The sequence below is a fragment of the Lolium perenne genome, chromosome 2 (assembly GCF_019359855.2).
Source record: "Lolium perenne isolate Kyuss_39 chromosome 2, Kyuss_2.0, whole genome shotgun sequence".
Taxonomy (NCBI): domain Eukaryota; kingdom Viridiplantae; phylum Streptophyta; class Magnoliopsida; order Poales; family Poaceae; genus Lolium; species Lolium perenne.
In genome coordinates this window covers 143,485,298-143,505,177 of record NC_067245.2, presented here as the reverse complement: position 1 = coordinate 143,505,177, position 19,880 = coordinate 143,485,298, and the positions used below count along the sequence as shown (strand labels likewise).

Genomic DNA, 19,880 nt, shown 5'->3' with positions numbered 1-19,880 from the left:
TCGAGAGGAAATCTTCATCGCGGTGACGGCTAATTGGCAGCTATAAAATCTGCAAAGCCACATCCTCTGCAAACCAAGATCTGACGCGGTCCACATCCCATGAGTACCCATCAGCAGGAAACAAGGATGCTACCTTCAGATTATCACAAAGAGGAGTCAGAGAACGTAGTGCACAAGGGATCGTGCTAGGGATCCACTAGTCCTTCATGATATTGATCGATAAGCCATTACCAATCCTCCATAGAGCACCTCTTTTCACCAAATCCCTTCCATGCAAAATACTGCGCCAAGTATAGGATGCCGAGCGACGACAGGAAGCAGACCAAAAATCATAGTTCGGGAAGTACCTTCCTTTTAACACCCTCGCGCATAGAGAAGAAGGATCGTAAGTAAACACCAACACTGCCGACCCAACATCTCCTGGTTGAATAATTCCAGGTCACGAAAGCCCATCCCACCCAGATTTTTAGGTGTAGATAGCCAACTCCAAGAACCTCGCCAATGCATTTTCCTTCTACCATCTTTAAAACCCCACCACTGATTAGATATTGCTTTTCTCATCATCTTGCAAATAGCCACTGGAAATTCAAAACATCTCATAACATATGTAGGGATCGCCTGGATAACAGCCTTGAGCATCACCTCATTACCTTTCCTAGAAAGCGGCCGATCCGACAATCCGTTGATTCGTCTCCACATCCGATCAAAGAGATATCTAAATGTGGTAATGGGAGAGCGTCCAATCTGAGTAGGCATACCGAGATATGAGTCTTGAAGAGATTCGTTATAAACACCAAGCTTTTGTTTGACTTCAATCTTGACTTCCTCTTGGCAGCCGTTCCCAAAGAAAATTGTGGATTTATCCAAATTAACTTTCTATCCTGATCCCTCACAATACAGATTCAGAGTCCGGTGTAACGCATCAGCACTTTTCTTATCACTTCTGACAAAGAAAATACTATTGTCTGCAAACAGTAGATGAGATATAGAAGGACAAAGTCAACCATTTTTAATTCCTTGTAGTTCACCCTGGACCTCCTGTTTTTGCAGAAGACACGACAGACCTTCCGTGCATAGAAGAAAGATAGGGGATGATGGGGTCACCCTAACGAATGCCTCTCGTAGGCACCACTGGATCGGTTAGTTCACCATTTACACAAATTGCATACCTTACTGAGGTGACACATCTCATAACTGAGTCTATCCATGTCTCAGTGAATCCCAATTTGGCAAGACACCCGCGTAAATAATTCCACTCTACTCGATCATATGCCTTCATCATGTCGATCTTTAGAGCGAAAAAGGCCTCTTTGCATGTTGTTTCCTGATAGTATGAAGACACTCAAAAGCAATCAGTGCATTGTCGGTGATCAATCTACCAGGGACGAAAGCACTTTGATTTTCAGACACAACATCCGGTAAGACAAGCTTCAAACGATTGGCCATCACCTTTGAAGCAATCTTGTATAGTACATTACATAAACTGATGGGGCGAAAGTTCTTCAACACCTGAGGATTTGTGGTCTTTGGAATAAGAACCACAACCGAGTCGCAAAAACCTTCAGGAATAGGATCACCTGTTAAGAAACTCCGTACTGCACTGCAAATCTCAATTTTGAGAAATTCCCAATGAGTCTGGTAGAATAGGGCCGGAAAACCATCCGGTCCTGGAGCCTTAGTGGGACCCATTTGGAATAGAGCCACTCTAATTTCCTCATCAGTATAAGACAGATTCAAAGATTCATTCATTTCAGCTGTCACCTTTTAAGGAATGGCATCAAGGACAACTCTTGGACGTGAAAAGGTGTTCATAGAAATCGTACACCATCCCTTTGATCTCCGAGGAATCATAACACATCGAACCATCAGGGCGCTCAAGGCGAGAGATACAATTGTCCCTTCTTCGTGTCGTCGCCCTAGCATGAAAGAATGTCGTGTTCCTGTCCCCTTCTTCCCGCTTAAAGAGTTCACATAAAGTCTTCTCCACCGTCCTGATCTCATTCTCATCACCAGAAGCACAACAAAGACTTTTAATTTATGTTCCAGCTTCCGAATATTCTTTTGGATAGCACCAAAGGACTCACGACTCCACTTCTTTAAGGATGTACCTACACGTCGTAGGTTATCACATGTGGTTTGCAAGTAAACAGTGTTGCCCATGCCTTCCAACCACGATTGTTCCATCACTTCCCGATAGTCTGGCGCCCTCAACCAGGCTGCTTCAAAGCGGAATAACTGCTGAACTGGTGCCTTTGTCGCCGCTTCATCCAAGCTGTCCAGGATCACATAAATCGCCAAGTGGTCCGACGTGGTAGTGATGATGTTCTCCACTCGGAAACCATCGAAAAGTTCCATGAGTGCAGCGTTAACCACCGCTCGATCCAGCCGAACGAACACAAGATCGTCACCCTCCTGTCTATTACTCCATGTGAACCGGTGTCCGGTAAAACCGAGATCAACCAGTCCACACTCCTCAATACAATCTCTGAACATAGACATCTGAGCTTCCGATCGGTCACAAGAACCAAGGTGTTCGTCACCAGAGAACTTCATTGAAATCACCACAACATATCCACGGCCCCTGCCACTGAGAGTGTAAGCGTCGCAAGAGGCTCTAGAATTCATGTCTTGACTCCCTTTTCGGCTCTCCATAGACAAAAGTTGCACGCCACAGAATACCATTCTCCTTTGAAATGACCACATCGATACAAAGGGAATTGAAACCCTTCAAAGAAACTGAGTACGGCTGCAACCAAAAAAGAGCTAGCCCACCACTAAGCCCAACACTACTAACAGCAAAACTGCATGTGTAGCCTGACCACATAAAATTCTGCACTCTTGTGTCCTTCTCCTTCATCTTTGTTTCACTCAAGAAGAGGAAGGAGGGTCGGAAGAACCTCACTAACCAGCGAAGGCTCACCAACTGTCGAGTCTGACTCGAGCAATCGACAGTTCCAACACAGAAGATTCATTGCGTCTGGTAGGGCTGCTCTGCAGCCTCTGCCTGATCCGCCGATCGATGAGAGCTTGACGATAAAAATGTCTTTTGTTTTTTGTTAGAATCCATAACTGATTCAGACACACCATCCACAAGAACAATTCCATCCGAGGGCTTCTCCACGAGTACTAGGGGCAGACTAGTTGAGATATCCAGAGGTTGCACAGTATCTTTAATCTTGGGTCGGTATTCCTTTCTTTTATGTCCACTAACCTGAGTTGTCCCATTAGCAGCACCCTGAGATCTACCATCAATCACCTTAACGCCAGCGACACTGGCTGGCTGAGTCCGAGGGGCATGCGGCTTCCTCGGATTTTTCGAGGAGTTGATCTCACCCGATGCATCACCACCAGGTTTCTTGCCCAGATTCGACGCTGATCCTTTCTGACCACATGCAGGCTCAGACTGGTTACTAGAGAATGAGCTCTGACCTAATTTTGCCCCATATTTCTTTTTCTTCTCATCCGGCACACAGAGTCGTGTCCCATGATACGGCAGAAAACCGTCCATGTCACGCTCACCTGGATCCTTGCAGGTAAGGGACGAATGTCCAATCATCCCGCAGGCAAAACAAAATAAAGGCAATTTCTCATACATGACCTGGTACACATCAGTGGTATGTCTCTTCTGAGAAAATACAGACACACAACGTAGGAGAGGCTCCTGTACCTTGATGGAAGCACGGACACGCAGGAAATCACCCCAGGCACGGCCCTTGTTATCCACGTCCACCCTCTCAATATAACCAATACTGCTCGCTAGAGCTTTACCTTTGGTGTCGTTCATCAGGCCAAAAGGCAGCTTCATGATCCGAGCCCAGACAACGAGCATGTCTAAACAGACATCGCTGGTCTGCACCGCTGGGTCAAAATCTTTCAGTAAGACCGCATGATTACTGACCTTCCAGGGTGATCCCTCTAAAACTCGGTCATTGTCTACCTTGCGAGCAAATTTCGCTACCGAATAAATTGAATCCCCCTGAATTAACCTCGAGCCCTTTCGTGTTTCCCCAAGCCGCACTAAGAACAGACTTGATCGTCGAGATATGCAGTGGATTGGGAGTCAACACTTTCCCCACTAAAGCCCACTCCGGGCAGCCAGGATAATCCTCATCTCCCTCCTCCAAAACAAAAGCCGTCGACTCCTGTGTGGTGAGATTGAGGCGGCCAAACATCTCTGCAACCCGATCACTTGGCGCGGACGAAGAGCTAGCCTCCCCCTGAGATTTACCCTTCTGAGTCAGATCCGGGTGACGGATCGACAATTCACGAGCAGGCGCCAAAGCACCCGCAGCAGTAGGATCCACCGCCTCTCCTCCTGAACCAGCCATGAGAGCTCGCGATCCGAGGAAAACCGCCCAACGCCAAGGGTGGGAAACGAAGTAAGTTTTGCCCCTTGATCACCTTGAAAGAGTGCAGAACCAAGGATGGGAGTATCACCAGACCAGGGAGAGAAGATGTTGTGGGAACGGATGGGCCAGGGACGAGAAGTTTACCGCAGGCAACGCAGTCGAGGAAGTTAAGGTTTCGCCACCGCTGTCGCCAGAGGGTTCCTAACGTAACCGACAAACTTCGGGTCGCATGTTCATACCCTGGCTTTGAGACTTCTGGCCGCAAGGGTTGAGGATAAAGGATGTTCCCACTGGGCTGCGTGCTAATCTTGTCGAATTTGTTAGGATTTAATTAGTTTACTTAATTAAAGGGAATCCTCCCTATGTAACCGTCGTCGTGCGGTTGCTTCGGCAACCGACGCGACGCTCCCTCACACCCCCACGATCAGTCGCGTCTCCTCTTCGCGACGGTTGACCTTGTATAAATACCCGATTGTCAATGGAATAAAGAACACAGTTGATTCATTGCCTCTCTCGCTCGATTCTCTCCCGATTACTTACAACACGTTATCAGCACGCTCTCAATCCTGAGCGATTTCGAGATCGGAAGAGACAAGAACAAGAAGAAAAGGTGAGAAACAATGCCTGCAGGAGGTTTCCTTGGATTCCTCCTTCGTCTTCTTCGCCAGGAAAGTCGCCGGAGCCGCCTCGTCGCGCGCCGCCGCCATGGTGCTGGTGGACTTCGCCGCCACAACCGCCATGTGCAGCGCCTTCGACATCTTGGTGGCCGTCGCCAAGTCTTCCGCCGGAACGAACGCCATCGCTATGGCTTCCACTGGTATGGAGGTCGCCGCCATGGCCCTCGCCGCCATGGCCCTCGTCGTGGTCGTGGAGGTGGTGATGGCGCAGGGCCATCAAACGCCCAAGTCGTCCCATCCACATCCGCCCCACTGGAGATGCCGGAGGCACAGCCGCTGCCGGCGTGGATTCTCGCCGGACCAGCCGCGCCAAACCTCTACGCCGACGAGGAGATGGAACCGGCGGACGACGACGTTGACGTCGACGACTCGGCCCTCGCCGCTCCGCCCCCACCCCTGCCTTGCCCGGTGCACGGCTGGGCCTGCCCGAGGCTTGCACAGCAGGGAATCCATGTCCAGGAGGAGGCCGAGCCCGTGGTGCCTGAGGCGGCGTCGCCGGACCTGCCGTCCCCAACTCCGGCGCACGAGCCCGGCCCGTCAAGCGTCGAGTCCGCCACGCCAAGCGCTGGACTCGCACCGATGGCCGTGCGTGACGCCGTCCTCGACAACGACGCGGGAGGCTCTGCCGCCGCTGCACAGCCTCCTCAACGCCGCCTCCGCTTCATCGTGCCGCGCGCCGTGCTGCAGGCCAGCCGCGCCGGCCGGCGGCCGGGGGAGTGGAGCCCGGCGAGGCTCTCCAACGGCCACTCCAACGGCGTCGCCCCGGGGACCCTGCTCCCTGGAGGATCCTCCGACGAGGAAGAGGACGGCCAGAACACCCGTCGCCGGTGATTGCTGATGCAGCCGGCCGGCCTCGTGCTCTCCGCGTGGTATTTGTCTGTGAGAATGGGGATGGAGAGCCTGGACTTGTTTCCTCTCTCTCCTTATCTCTTTGACTGACCAGGAGAGTGCATACGTGGCCATGTGCATGCGGAGACACCAGCAGGCCTTGCTGTCTACTCCGTATTTACTACTAGTAGCTATTTGCTTTATTGCTTCGTAGTACTAGTTCAGCTTATTAGCAAGTTAGTCTTATAACAGTGGTTCTAATTTAGTCCTGTTTAGACTCTGTTTAATTCAGTACAAGTTTTTCAGTACTGTTTTTCAGTTCAAGTACTATGTGTATTACTGAAAATGTGTGATGTAATACATTTCCGTGTGTGCACATGTTGAGATTTATTACATTCACTGTTTGCAATTGAGATTGTAAATTTCTTGCAAACTGAAATGCAAAATTCAAAGTGATTTCCTTCAAATTGATGTTTTGGGATCACAAGGTGGTGTGTAGATCTACTGCATTGCAGATTATCTCCACTACTAATTAAGCCTACATTTTGTCATGATTGACATTTTGATTGCTTAAAGTGCTCTTCCATACATTTTATTAAGTTATGACACAAGGTACTAGAAATATGAGTATCTACTGATTTTATCAGATTATACTCTCTAGTGCTGAGAGATGGACCCCGAAATTTTCTTTGGGGAGTATCTACAACGTGTCATACTTAACAATTTGAAGTTCACACTAATGGTTTCAAGCCCACTCCTTGAAATCATCATTAATTTTGCAACCTTCATTACAACATAACCATGATGGTTTTTGGTTTACCAAGTGTAAATTAATAATCTCTGGTTTACCCATGTAGGTAACCGATGGCTCGAGAATTTGAGGCACTCGCCCTCAATGGCCACAACTACCCTACTTGGGCCATGGACACGAAGATCGCTCTTGCATCTCGTCGGATAGTGCGTGCAATCCAGGCTGAGCAGGATCCACTGCCCGCTGGAGTCACGCCACTAACAGATGAACAGAAGTATACCGCCTTATACATTATAAGGCACCATATTCACCCAGATCTCAAGTCTGAGTACTTGGAGGAGGAATCCCCTAGTACCCTGTTTCAGGCCCTCAAAACGAGGTATGAACAGCAGAAGGCAGTTGTCCTGCCAGAAGCACTCCATGATTGGACTCACCTCCGTCTTCAGGACTTCAAGTCCATCGGAGAGTACAATCACGAGGTTCATAAGATCAGTTCCAAGCTGCGCTTTTGCGGGAAGGAACCTACTGATGCGGAGAAGATAGAGAAAACTCTGTCGACTATGCTCCCATCTGACAGAATCCTCCAGCGACGATGCCGTGCTCGCGACTACCAAGTCTATTCCGATCTTATTCATATCTTACTTCAGGCTGAAAAGCATGATGAGCTACTCGCTAAGAATGGCTCTCAGCGTCCGGTTGGTTCTCAACCTCTACCTGAAGTTCATATGAATGTCGCGAACGGACGAAAGTTTGATGGTGGTTTCAAAGGAAAGCCCTCGAACTTCAATGGTAAGCGAAAGCGCAACCGGAACAGGAAGCCCAGAAACTCAGACCGTGGGAAAGGCACCGCAAAGTCCAAGTTTGACAAATCTAAGCTTTGCGACAAGTGTGGATGCTATACGCACCCCACTGACAAGTGCAAGACCCCAAGCGCATCCGGCCATTACGTACCAACAATCCCATGGACGCAACGCACCTCGAGGGAAAAGGTTTGAAGCCAACTTCAACCTTCATCCGGATGGCACCGATGGAGCCGGCTGTTCGCAAGACGTTCCCTCGGGACCAAGCAACGCCGTTACTCTCCTTCCATCAAAGGACCTGCAGAACGGAGGACATGATGGTTGAGTACACCTCAACCGACGTGTTTGGAGACTTCGACTAGTCCCGCTACCTCCTTAGTGACTAATATATTCATGTCCATTTGTGATGTTGTAATAGAACATAAGTATTGTTGTCATTTATATTGTATCAGCACTTTGATATAGTAAGATTGTGATCTATGTATTTAAATAAAGGATTCTTATTGAAAATTCTTCATTTTTATATATAGTTCTCTACGGGGACAATCCGATGGAAGAGGAATTATGCCTTGTGGACAGTGCTACCACAAACTCCATACTGAGGGAGTTAAAATATTTTCAGACTCTGAAAAAGATGAATGGAGATATTTTAACTATCGCTGGACGCGATACGGTAATTGTTGGCACCGGACGTGCCATATTTACCCTCCCAAACGGTACACAAGTGATACTTGAGGATGCCTTGTTGTATCCCGATTCTTCACGTACCTTAATCAGTTATCGAGATATTCGTAAGAATGGATTTCACATCGAAACCCATGAAGACAACAAAGAGGAGTATCTACTCTTCACAAAAGATTACGGATATGGCAAGCAAGTACTTGAAAAAATTCCTTCACTGTCGTCCGGATTGTACTATACGTACATCAAGCCCGTAGAACATGTTGCTTACAAGGTAATTTTCCAGAATGTTGACGCATTCCAAACCTGGCATGATCGTCTAGGCCATCCCGGCATCGGGATGATGAGGAAGATTACTAGCAATTCCATTGGTCATAATTTGCATGAGTCAAAATTCCCTCAGTCATCCGACTTTGTGTGCACATCATGTGCCACGGGAAAGCTTATTTTAAGGCCTTCGTACCTCAAGATACAAGCTGAACCACTTCAATTTCTTGAACGAATTCAAGGAGACATTTGTGGTCCCATCCAACCATTATCTGGACCGTTTAGGTATTTCATGGTTCTTATTGACGCATCTACACGATGGTCACATGTGTGCCTTCTTTCCACACGGAACCATGCATTTGCCAAGATAATGAGGGAAGTAATTAAGTTACAGGCCTATTATCCAGAAAGTCGAATTAAATCAATTCGCATGGACAATGCTGCAGAATTCTCCTCACGTGCTTTCAATGACTATTGCATGGCCCTGGGGATTGAAGTTCAGCACTCTGTTCCATACGTCCACACTCAAAATGGTTTGGCTGAATCCCTAATTAAGAGGATCAAACTCATTGCAAGACCTTTGTTGATGAATTGCAGCTTGCCAACATCGTGTTGGGGTCATGCAGTTTTACACGCTGCTGACTTAATACAATTGCGACCTACTGCATATCACAGTACTTCCCCTCTGCAATTGGTACGTGGAAATCCACCTAGCATTTCCCATCTGCGTAAGTTCGGATGTGCTACATACATCCCGATCTCACCACCTCAGCGGACATCCATGGGCCCACACAGAAAACTGGGGATCTATGTGGGGTACAAATCGCCGTCGATTATTAAGTACCTGGAACCCCTTACTGGGGATCTATTCACAGCCCGTCACGCTGACTGCATATTTGACGAGGAACACTTTCCGGCATTAGGGGGAGATTTCAAGTACCAGAAAGAATGCCCGGAAATTGATTGGAATGCTCTTGCCATTTCAGCCTCCGATCCACGTACCCAAGAGACCGAACTACAAGTTCGAAAAATCATAAATTTGCAACATCTTGCAAATAATCTGCCAGATTCATTTACTGATTTAAAAGGTGTCACAAAATCCTTGAATCCGGCCAGAAATGCGCCCGAAAGAGTGGAGGTACCAACTAAAACCACTCAACTACCCGTTCCCAAAAAGAGGGGGAGTAGTACGGCCTCTGACCAGGATCCTGCTTCTCGCAAGCAGCAAAGGAGAGTAAGGAGAAACTCCTCAAAGTCAGTAGATGCAAGTCAACTCAACGTTGACAAACACCTTATGGGTAGTATACACCCAGTGGAAGGGCAACCTCCACAACCCAGCTCCAGCTTGCACACACTGGCTGGAACATCGGAACACCTAGACTCACGCGTATTGGGAAATCACGAAGAGTTATCAACGGTGCACGAGATATCCATCAACTATATCGATTCTGGGGAATCATTCAACCGTAAGTCTACGATTGTCGACACTTATTTTTCTGCTACAATTGCAAATACCCTTCTTAATGATCATGATCCAAGGACTATCGTTGAGTGTGAAAAACGCTCCGACTGGCCTCAATGGAAGGATGCAATACAAGCGAGAATTAGCCTCGCTTAATAAAAGGAAGGTATTCACAGAAGCAATACCTACACCTCCCTGTGTTTTCCCTGTGGGATTCAAATGGGTTTTCCTCCGGAAACGGAATGAGAACAATGAGGTGGTGAGATACAAGGCAAGGCTCGTAGCACAGGGTTTCACGCAGAGACCCGGCATTGATTTCAATGAGACATATTCTCCAGTTATGAGTGGTATCACTTTCCGATATCTAATATCTTTGGCAGTACAAAATCGTCTATCTATGCAGTTGATGGATGTCGTGACTGCATATCTTTATGGGTCACTAGATTCGGACATATACATGAAGGTTCCTGACAGAATCTCTGTCCCGAATGCAAGCGCAAAACGCAACATGTATTGTGTAAAACTGAACAAGTCTCTATACGGCTTGAAACAGTCGGGACGGATGTGGTACAACCGACTTAGTGAGTTCCTTCTTCGCAAGGGTTACTCCAATAGTGATGATTGCCCATGTGTCTTCATCAAGAAGTCCTCTTCAGGATTTTGCATCATTTCAGTGTACGTCGATGATCTCAACATCATTGGCAACACACAAGATATTGATGAAGCACGCAATCATCTAAAGACAGAATTTGAGATGAAGGATTTGGGTCAAACCAAATTTTGCTTGGGTCTCCAACTCGAGCACCTTCCCTCAGGAATAATGGTACACCAAGCTGCCTATATCCAGAAAATATTGGAGAAATTCAATATGGACAAATCCTATCCGTCTAAAACTCCCATGGTGGTTCGATCTCTAGACGTAGAGAAAGATCCGTTCAGGCCGAGGGATGATGGAGAAGAGATGTTGGGACCCGAGGTTCCATATCTCAGTGCCATTGGAGCGCTTATGTATCTTGCAAATTGTACGAGACCTGACCTCGCATTTGCAGTGAATCTACTTGCTAGACACAGCGCAGCTCCTACCAAACGCCATTGGTCGGGAGTAAAGAATGTCTTTAGATATCTCCAAGGCACAAAGGATCTTGGCCTATTCTTTCAGTTTCAGAGAAATCTGGACACCAATATGATTGGATACACAGATGTCGGCTATTTATCTGATCCCCATAATGCCAGATCACAAACCGGCTTTGTGTTCCTACATGGTGGAACTGCAATATCATGGAAGTCTTCGAAACAGACTCTAGTTGCAACATCCACCAATCATTCTGAAATAATCGCATTATATGAGGCATCACGCGAATGTGTGTGGCTTCGCAGGATGATAAACCACATACAACAATCATGTGGAATTGGTTCTATCGAATCACCTACCATTATCTACGAAGATAATGCGGCTTGTGTTGCACGAGATGCAAACAGGATACGTCAAGAGCAATATCACTAAGCATATTGCCCCTAAGTTGTTTTATCCCCATGAACTCCAAAAGGGTGGGGAAATAAACATCTTGCAAGTCAAATCATGCGATAACCTCGCTGATCTATTCACAAAGTCTCTACCAACTTCAACGTTCCAGAAATATATTCATGGAATTGGTATGCGCCGACTTCGGGATTTGCAAGAGTCGGGGGGAGTATCTTCCTGAACTATCCCTGTTCAAAGCATCATATTACACTCTTTTTCCCTTTATGAGTTTACTTTTCAGGTTCTCATTAAGGTTTTTAATGAGGTAATATCAACATAAGATTATATGTCATATTTTCTGTTTTCCCCACCGGGGTTTTTAGGAAAGTATACACGACATATTTATTGCCCTCTAAATTCTATGGATATGCTTCATATCGAGTTAACGGAGGCAATAATCATTATATGTTGGATCATTTTCTCCTTATTTTCCCACAGGGTTTGAAGGAGTTTTACCAGCATATCCTACACTACTTCTCATATTTTTCCCACAGGGTTTTTGGAGAAGATTATTCCAAGGATGATCAATCGCAAGTACAAGGAAGGATTAGGGGGAGTGTTAGGATTTAATTAGTTTACTTAATTAAAGGGAATCCTCCCTATGTAACCGTCGTCGTGCGGTTGCTTCGGCAACCGACGCGACGCTCCCTCACACCCCCACGATCAGTCGCGTCTCCTCTTCGCGACGGTTGACCTTGTATAAATACCCGATTGTCAATGGAATAAAGAACACAGTTGATTCATTGCCTCTCTCGCTCGATTCTCTCCCGATTACTTACAACAGAATTACTGATGCCATCGAATAAGAAGAAGTGGTACGCGGGGACGAGCTTGAAAGCAGCAGCCATGGAGGGAGATCCAGTAGCCAAACAATCCGGCGATTCAAGCCGAATTGGGGCGGGGAACTTGGCATCGGAGATGCGCCAGAACCAAGGAAAAAAATAGCGCGCTATAACAAAATAGCGTCGGGCGAAAAATATGCTATTAGCATGCTATAGCGTGCTAATAGCGCGCTATAGTACGCTATAGCGCCGAAATGATGTAGCGTGGGCTGTCTAAAAACGCTATAGCGTGCTATTAGCGCCGAAATAGCGCGCTATTTTTTTCCATGGCCAGAACACAAGGAACCTGATGGTGGTGGTGGTGATGCCGGAGAACCACCGGAGCATCGCCGGCGACGAACTTTTGTGAGCAAAGTGGCGGTGAACGCCGGCATAACAAATTATAGGCGGATGGAGAACAAGGAGAGGCCTGCGAGGTGCGCACGCTCACCAGGATCGCGATGTAGGGCTCGGACTAGCCGGGGGACAGCGGAGGCAGCCGCAATCATCGCTGGAGTGTGGTGGCCGGTGCGGGGAATCGGCGAACGTGGAGACGGTATGAGGCAACGCAGGTCAATTCCTTGCAAGAGGATGGAGAGGGCGGCGAGGCGCATCCACCGGTGCCCTCGGAACGGCGGGGGATGGTCTGCACGGCGGCGCCATGGCGAGGTGGAGGAGGTGGTGTGGGGGTCGCTTTTCTCCTTGGTTTGCTTACAGAGAGATGAAGAGGAAGGGGAAAAGAGGTGGCGGCGTGAGGCTAGGGTGTGGAGCAGGGCAAGATTGGGATTTAAATGGGGGAAGGGAGCAGGTGAGAGCGGTGAGTGCACTCGGTGGAGGACCGCAGACTCCACCCACACCATTTTTGTGAGGGAGAAGACGACAACGGAGGAGGATACCTTTTCTCATCGAAGGGGTATGGGCCAGAGGAGAAGATGGGATCAGGCCTGGTGGGAGAAAGGAAGGTGGGCTACCAGGGGAAAAGAGAGAAGGCCAGGGGAGAGAGGCCCAGAAGAGGGTTTTGTTTAAAGAAAGAGAAGAGGTGTTATTAGAAAACCATATGAGAGGGAAAAGTATTGAAATAAGGTTTAACAAATAATTTTATTTGCGAAAACATTGGTATGATCTATGCATGATGCCATGATGATGCACAAAAGAAGAAGAGCAAACAAATCTAATAGGGGTATTTCCCGGGGCGTTATAGGAAACGATGCCACCTAAAAGATTTAACCCTACTCCCACTGACGTTGCTAAATACGATGGGTAGCAGGAGCCGAGGTCCTGGATAGATGATTACTTACAAACTGTGATCTTGCACAAAGGAAATTAAATAGCAGCAATGCAGTGCCTGCAGCTTTACCTTAAAGATTCGGCACGAGCATGGTTGAGAGGCTTGCCAAAGGGTTCTATCAGATCCTAGGAAGATCTGGTTGACACTTTCGTTAAAAACTTCCAAGCAACATACAAGAGGCCGGTCGGAATCGAAGAACTACGTCATTGCCAGCAGAAGCCAAACGAGTCAATGCGCACGTACATCGGACGTTTTACCAAACTATTGAACGTTGCCGAAGATGTTTCCGTCGATAGAGCAATCGATGCTTTCAATGATGGCATCCGATGGGAATCATATATTGAAGAACTTGGCCGAAAGAAGCCAAAGACTATCACCAAGTTGATGGAGATTGCCAATAGTTGGGCTGATAGAGAAGATCATTTAAGAAAACCTCGTTCGGGCAGTGACGACGACAAACATGACGACCAGTCGAGGCATGATTCGGTTAATCGACGAGATCGTCGCAAGAAGAGGAAAGATCGCGGATACGATGATACCAACATTGTAGCTACTGGATATTCCGATCGACGAGATGATCTGTATGATGATAGACGTGATGATCGTCAGGACAACAATCATAACAATTCAGGAGGGAATCGCGGCAATTAGAAAGGGCGACCTTCAAGGGTCCCGGAATTTCCTTTTGTTGAGCAGCTAAATGCTCCATGTTATATACATGCATACATCGACCCCAAGGATGACACTAAGAAGTCGAGTCATCTGCTAGGAGACTGTCGAAAGTTTATTGAGATGCAGAAGTTCTACGAAACAGGCAGGGGGCAGCAGCAGCAGTCGAACCTTCCGCCACCACCACCACCTCAGCACCAAGTTCAGCAAGTGCAAACTCGTAACCCTAATGAGTCCTTCCCCCACCGCGGGGACATATGAGCATGATTCACAAAACTGGTGTTTCGAGAAGAGAGATGAAGAAGCTCACACAAGAAATCAACCTCGCAGAAAGTACCATGGCAAATATTCCAGAGTATGTCGACTGGTGGTTGCAGAGCATCCTGTTTAACAGAGCAGACCATCTGATGACCATCCCAAAGCCAAGTCATGCTGCCTTGGTAGTTGAAGCACAAATAGGAGGATTTAGTATGAGCAAAGTGTTCATGGATGGCGGAAGCATTAAATCTGATATTCGCTAGCACAGTCAGAAACATGGGTATCACAACCAAAATGCTAGAAGAATCTGATACATGTTTTCATGGCCTCGTTCCTACTTTGTCGGCATATTCTCTTGGCAAGATTTCCTTGAATGTCGTCTTCGGTAAACCCGACAATTTTAGGAAAAAAGAATTAAATTTGAGGTAGTGAATTGGGAATCACAGTACCATGATATACTCAGGAGACCAGCCTATGCCAAGTTGATGGATGTGCCACATTATGCTAATCTCAAGCTCAAGATGCCACGCAACAATGGGACCAATATCACAGTCCATAAAAATTTCTCTCGCTCGGATAATTGTGATCGCGAGTTTCAGAAGATTGCTGCTAAGTTTGGAATGAAGCAGGAAGCTATCGACTTCCCCTCTAGACAATTGACCTCTCGAGATAGAGATTTCAAACTCAAGGAGGATGCCAGCGTCAAGAAGTCGAAAAAGAAGCCATATGACCCCGCATTGGAAGTTTCAGTGGTTGCACCTTCGGCAGTTGATAATAAGGCCTCAGCCAAAGACGTTAACACTATGCGCTTGTCGCGACTACTCCTAAGGAAATCATTAACACTACTCCGGAAATCATCGGCACCTCCAGAGCCACCGGCTCCCTAGACAAGACCCAAGACAAGAAGGACCCTCATCTTGCATAAAGAAGACGAGCGGTGTTATGCATCTTTATTTTCTCATAGATATTTTCTTTCAATAAGGCTTTTTTAGCCATAGCAGTATTAGCTTATCGTATCATCGTAGGCTTATTAATAAAGACCCAAGTTTCATTTATTCGAGTTGATTTGGGACACCCGAACAAATTCTTCAAGATTATTTCGCACAATACCGTGAATATTGGCTTCAGCGAGTGAACTCGATAAAAAAAGATCGAGGATCGCCTCCAAAAAAAATTATACCCGAAATTACCATCTAAAGCCTCAAACAAATACGAGCGCTACAAGGTAATCAGACGGGACTTACAACAAATATACAATTATCCTTTGCTGAAGCCTCAAGAATAAGTGAGTGATGCGTATGGCAAGGATAAAATTATCTACAAAAAAGACTCATGCCGGTACTTCAAACAAAGAGTTACTAAAAAGCGACGGAGTCGACGGCAGGCATAGTTCCCTCGATTTGCTCGGGGGGCTATCGCCAAAACATACATTATCGGTTGAAGCAAAGTTGTAATTACTAAGAGTTCATCGAACCTGCAACATAAGCTGATCACTCAAAGAATTTGCTCCCGATAACTTTCATACAAAAGCATCACAATACAGATGTCAAAATACTAAAGAGCATCAATAACAAATACCTGTCAACTGCTTCTAAAGATAAATTTAGAGAAAATACTATTTAGCCAAAAATAGCAAATATAGCATCTCCAATAAATTTAAAGTTACATCATACACATGAATACACTTGCATCCAATGCACCCGAATATTCGGCTCAACAAATGGTGGTTGTGGCTGCGATGCGGAGATGGACGGGGGGATTCTGCAATACTTTCCCCTCCTCCTCTCCCCCTCTGCGACAGTAACCGTAAGCGATTCTGAGAAGACCGGCCCGATCCCGAGCCCCTCCGGCGGCGATGCCGGCCGGAGGTGGCGGAGGTGAGGCGCCGGAGTAGTTTGCCTAGGATAGGCGTAGTTCCCGGCGGTTTGCCGGTTAGGTTTTGGAGATGCAACTGGTTTCTCGGCCAGATCCGCGAGCCGTGGCGGGTGGTGCGCCTTGCTGCTCCGGCGGTCGGAGCTCAGGGCGCCTCCACCTCGACGAGTCTCCGTAATAAGGCCTTCGTCGTCTTCCTCAAGCTCCTCCTGCCGCCTCTTCTCCTGCTCCTGGCCGGCCTTAGTGGCGAGGGGGATTGTTTGAAGATGCCGGCAAGAGCTTGATCTGTGTAACATCCCAAATTTTAAAACAAAGAGAAAATGAATTTCCTTTTTCCAGAAATGAGAACCAACAAAAACTTTTCTTACATAGGGTGCTATGCATAGTACTCATACTTAATCTTTGTGCTATTCCCATGATTGTGTGTTCTTTGCTCTACACCCATTTCCAAAAACCCTAAACCCTAACCTTCTCAAAACAAAGGGGATCAATTTTGAGAAACCAAAATAAAATAAAAAGACATATGTGGGCATATAGCCCTAATATGTAAATCTTGAACCCTACCCTTTCTTACTTTGATAAATGGTGGTGAACCATTGTAAACCCCACTAAACCCTAAACGTCACCCCTCCTATCACATCCATTTACAAACAAAATAAAAAGAAATGATCTTAAATAAGAAAAAGGCATATGTAAGCCTATGGATATTTTGGCAAACAATAACTTTTGCCATGGCTACCTTGTGTAGATGTTATGAAATACCTCAACACACCTAACCAAGTACTTACCAACAAATCCAAGTGAGAAACAAAAATAAAGCAAACATATGCATAGAGGCATATGTGCCACTTAGCCATAATATCAATTCTTGACCTATGTACCCACCCTTTCCCAAAATGGTTGGAACCCTTTACCCAACTCAATCTAACACTAAATAAACCTTACCCTTTCCTAAGAGAAGCAAAGAAAAAGAAAAGAATAAAAGTTAGAAAATCACAAAACCCTCACATATGGTTTATGCCATTTTTCCAAATCTTTACCCTAGACCATTTTGATCTTCACCATTAGTTGTAATATGTTACTCAACACTTATTACAACTTTTGGAATCAAGTAAATACAAATCAAATCAAGTTTGAACTCAAATTGTGATCACATATGATATTGGTCAAATCTGCCAATTCTAGTCTGGTCACCACTTTGAGCCCCTGGATTTCAAGTTTTTCAAACCAAACTTTCCCAATTCTTTGCACCACATCCAAGTACACATCAACGTGAACAACTTTTGTAAAGACCACCATGTCAAAATCATCTTGGATCAAAAACTATGCTCATACAAAGTTGAGACTTTTTAACATTGCCAACAATCTCACACTTTGCAATTTTGCAATTCTTTTATTTTTAAAATTCCACCACCACCTATGAATGTCTTTGGTCATTTGCAACCAAACCAAACCACCCATTTTCAAATTTTGGAACCACATTGCTTTGACCAAATTTGGCACAAATTTGAAGTTGCAAATTGGATCAAATCTCAAACACTATTTTAAATAGTGTTTGGACCAACCCTAGTGCACCACCTTGCCTCTACCTGCTCCCTGGTCCCCTCTCTCTCTAACACCAGCATAAAAATCCTAGGAACTAATCCTAGAATGGCATGGACATGGCCATGCCGGCCATGTCACCCTTGGACATGCCAACCCTAGATCCTTCCCTATCTAGCCCTGGCCACCCTGCCCCTTTCCTCCCCTTGCTCCCCTGCACATGCTAGCAACCTCCATGGCCGGAGAAATGCACCACAGTGACGGCACGCGTCACGCCCAGAGCTGCCCAGGGCCATGCCGAGGACGTCGTGGGCGCGCCCACAGACGTGCACTGGCCACGCGCCGTTCCAACACTCGACGCAACCCCTGCCCCCCCTCTCTGCACCGTGATCCTTGCCGCCGCCACACGAATCCACCAGACACGCGCCCGTGTCCTCGCAAGCGCCGATGCCGTCAACCACCTCGCCGTTTTCCTGCACCCGTGCCGCCAGGCATCGACCTCGCCCGCACGCACCTGGCCGTCCCCCACCTCGACAGCAGGCTCCCTAGCACCACCTTGACCTCACCTAGCTAGCGCTGCTCTCGCTTGTCCCCTTCACTCGCCGGAATCGCCGCGCCGCTGTCGACCTCACCGTAGACCCACAGCCACCTTGCGCACCTATAAAAGGAGCAAGCCCCGACTCTCTCTCAGCACACCACTCAACTCCCCTCCTTCCTCTCGCTCTCCTCGAACACTAGCTAGCCCACATTGTCGCCGGAATCCAGCCAATTTCACCGGAGGCCGCCGGAGCCCGTAGCAGAAGGCGCCAGCGAAATCGACCACCGCGGCACCTCCCTCGACCACCATTCGCCTCGCCATCGTCTCCTCATTCGATTGCCCGCATCACCGAGTCCTGACTGAGCCCAGGTACGCCACCGACGACCCCCTCTGTCGCCTGTAGGGTTTGCTCGCCGGCGAACCCTGTTGAGGAAGGTGACGCTCCTCGACCGTCGGATCATCTTTAATCCAACACCCCTCCTTCCTCCATACCGCTTCAGGTTTTAAACCCCACTGACCAATGGGTCCCACCGTCAGACTGCCCGCTAAGCGCTACAGCGAAGCTGGGCCGGCCCGTTTAGCTTTTCCCGCGCGAGCCCAACAATTTGAAATTGCTTTAACTCAATTCAATAAAATGCAAACTGATGTCCAATTCAAATTCAAATAGTTTCAAATCTACTGCACCAAATTCAAAAAAAAAATATTGTTGGAAAGCATATGAAAATCTCTATCCAACCACACTAGTTTCACACCAAAATGTTTTGTAGAATAAATGTGAAAAAAATAACAAGGCAGAGACTTTTTCAATTTCAAATAATTATTAAAAATCAACCAAAAATGATATTAAGTTGATTTCAACTCTCATAGCTCACATTTCACTTACAATAATTTTTTATGCAAAAATATGGCCTGGTTACTTTGAGTCATCATGACCCAAATTAAATAAAGGACTATATAGCTATTTTAGTTAGTTGATATTGTCCAAAACTATTATGTAAATCCTATGAAGTGTTTTGCTTCATTTAAATCTTGTCCCAAGTACTTTCATATGAAGTTGTGACTCTGGTCTAAATACTCTCACTTGAAATTACTTGGAGATATTAAATCATAAGTGGTAGTGTTAAATTGTATGAGGTACCTTACCTCATTTAAATCATTTTCCCAAATGAGGATTATGAATGGTTGACCTTGGTCAACATGGTATCATAGGTTACTTATTTGAGGAGATTAAATCTTAACAAGATTCAATGAGAGGAAATTATTTCTTCCAAAGACTTAAAGAGAAACCCTAATCTACATATATAATGAGAGGAAATTATTTCTCTAACACTAAGTAAGAAAACCCTAGAATTATTTTAGGTAGCAATGTTAAGTGATGATGATAGATCATTTGGAGTGAGCCATTAAGGCTAATTAAGACTACTTGAGTATTGTTTGGTGATCGTATCCCCGTATTCGTGTATAGACGCTAGTACCGGAGACTATCAAGAGGAGGAGGTGTTCTACCCAGAAGAGGAAGAGAACTTTGATCACCTCAACAACCAAGGCAAGCTAG

The 19,880-nt window shown here is 46.5% G+C and overlaps 1 protein-coding gene across 1 annotated transcript; it reads left to right on the top strand.

Moving 5' to 3' along the window:
- The first annotated feature begins 6,718 nt into the window (after window positions 1-6,718).
- LOC127328753 (uncharacterized) lies at window positions 6,719-7,600 on the top strand. The gene has a single exon (XM_071825474.1). The coding sequence runs from the start codon at window positions 6,719-6,721 to the stop codon at window positions 7,598-7,600; it is 882 nt and encodes a 293-aa protein (XP_071681575.1).
- Window positions 7,601-19,880: the final 12,280 nt, after the last annotated feature.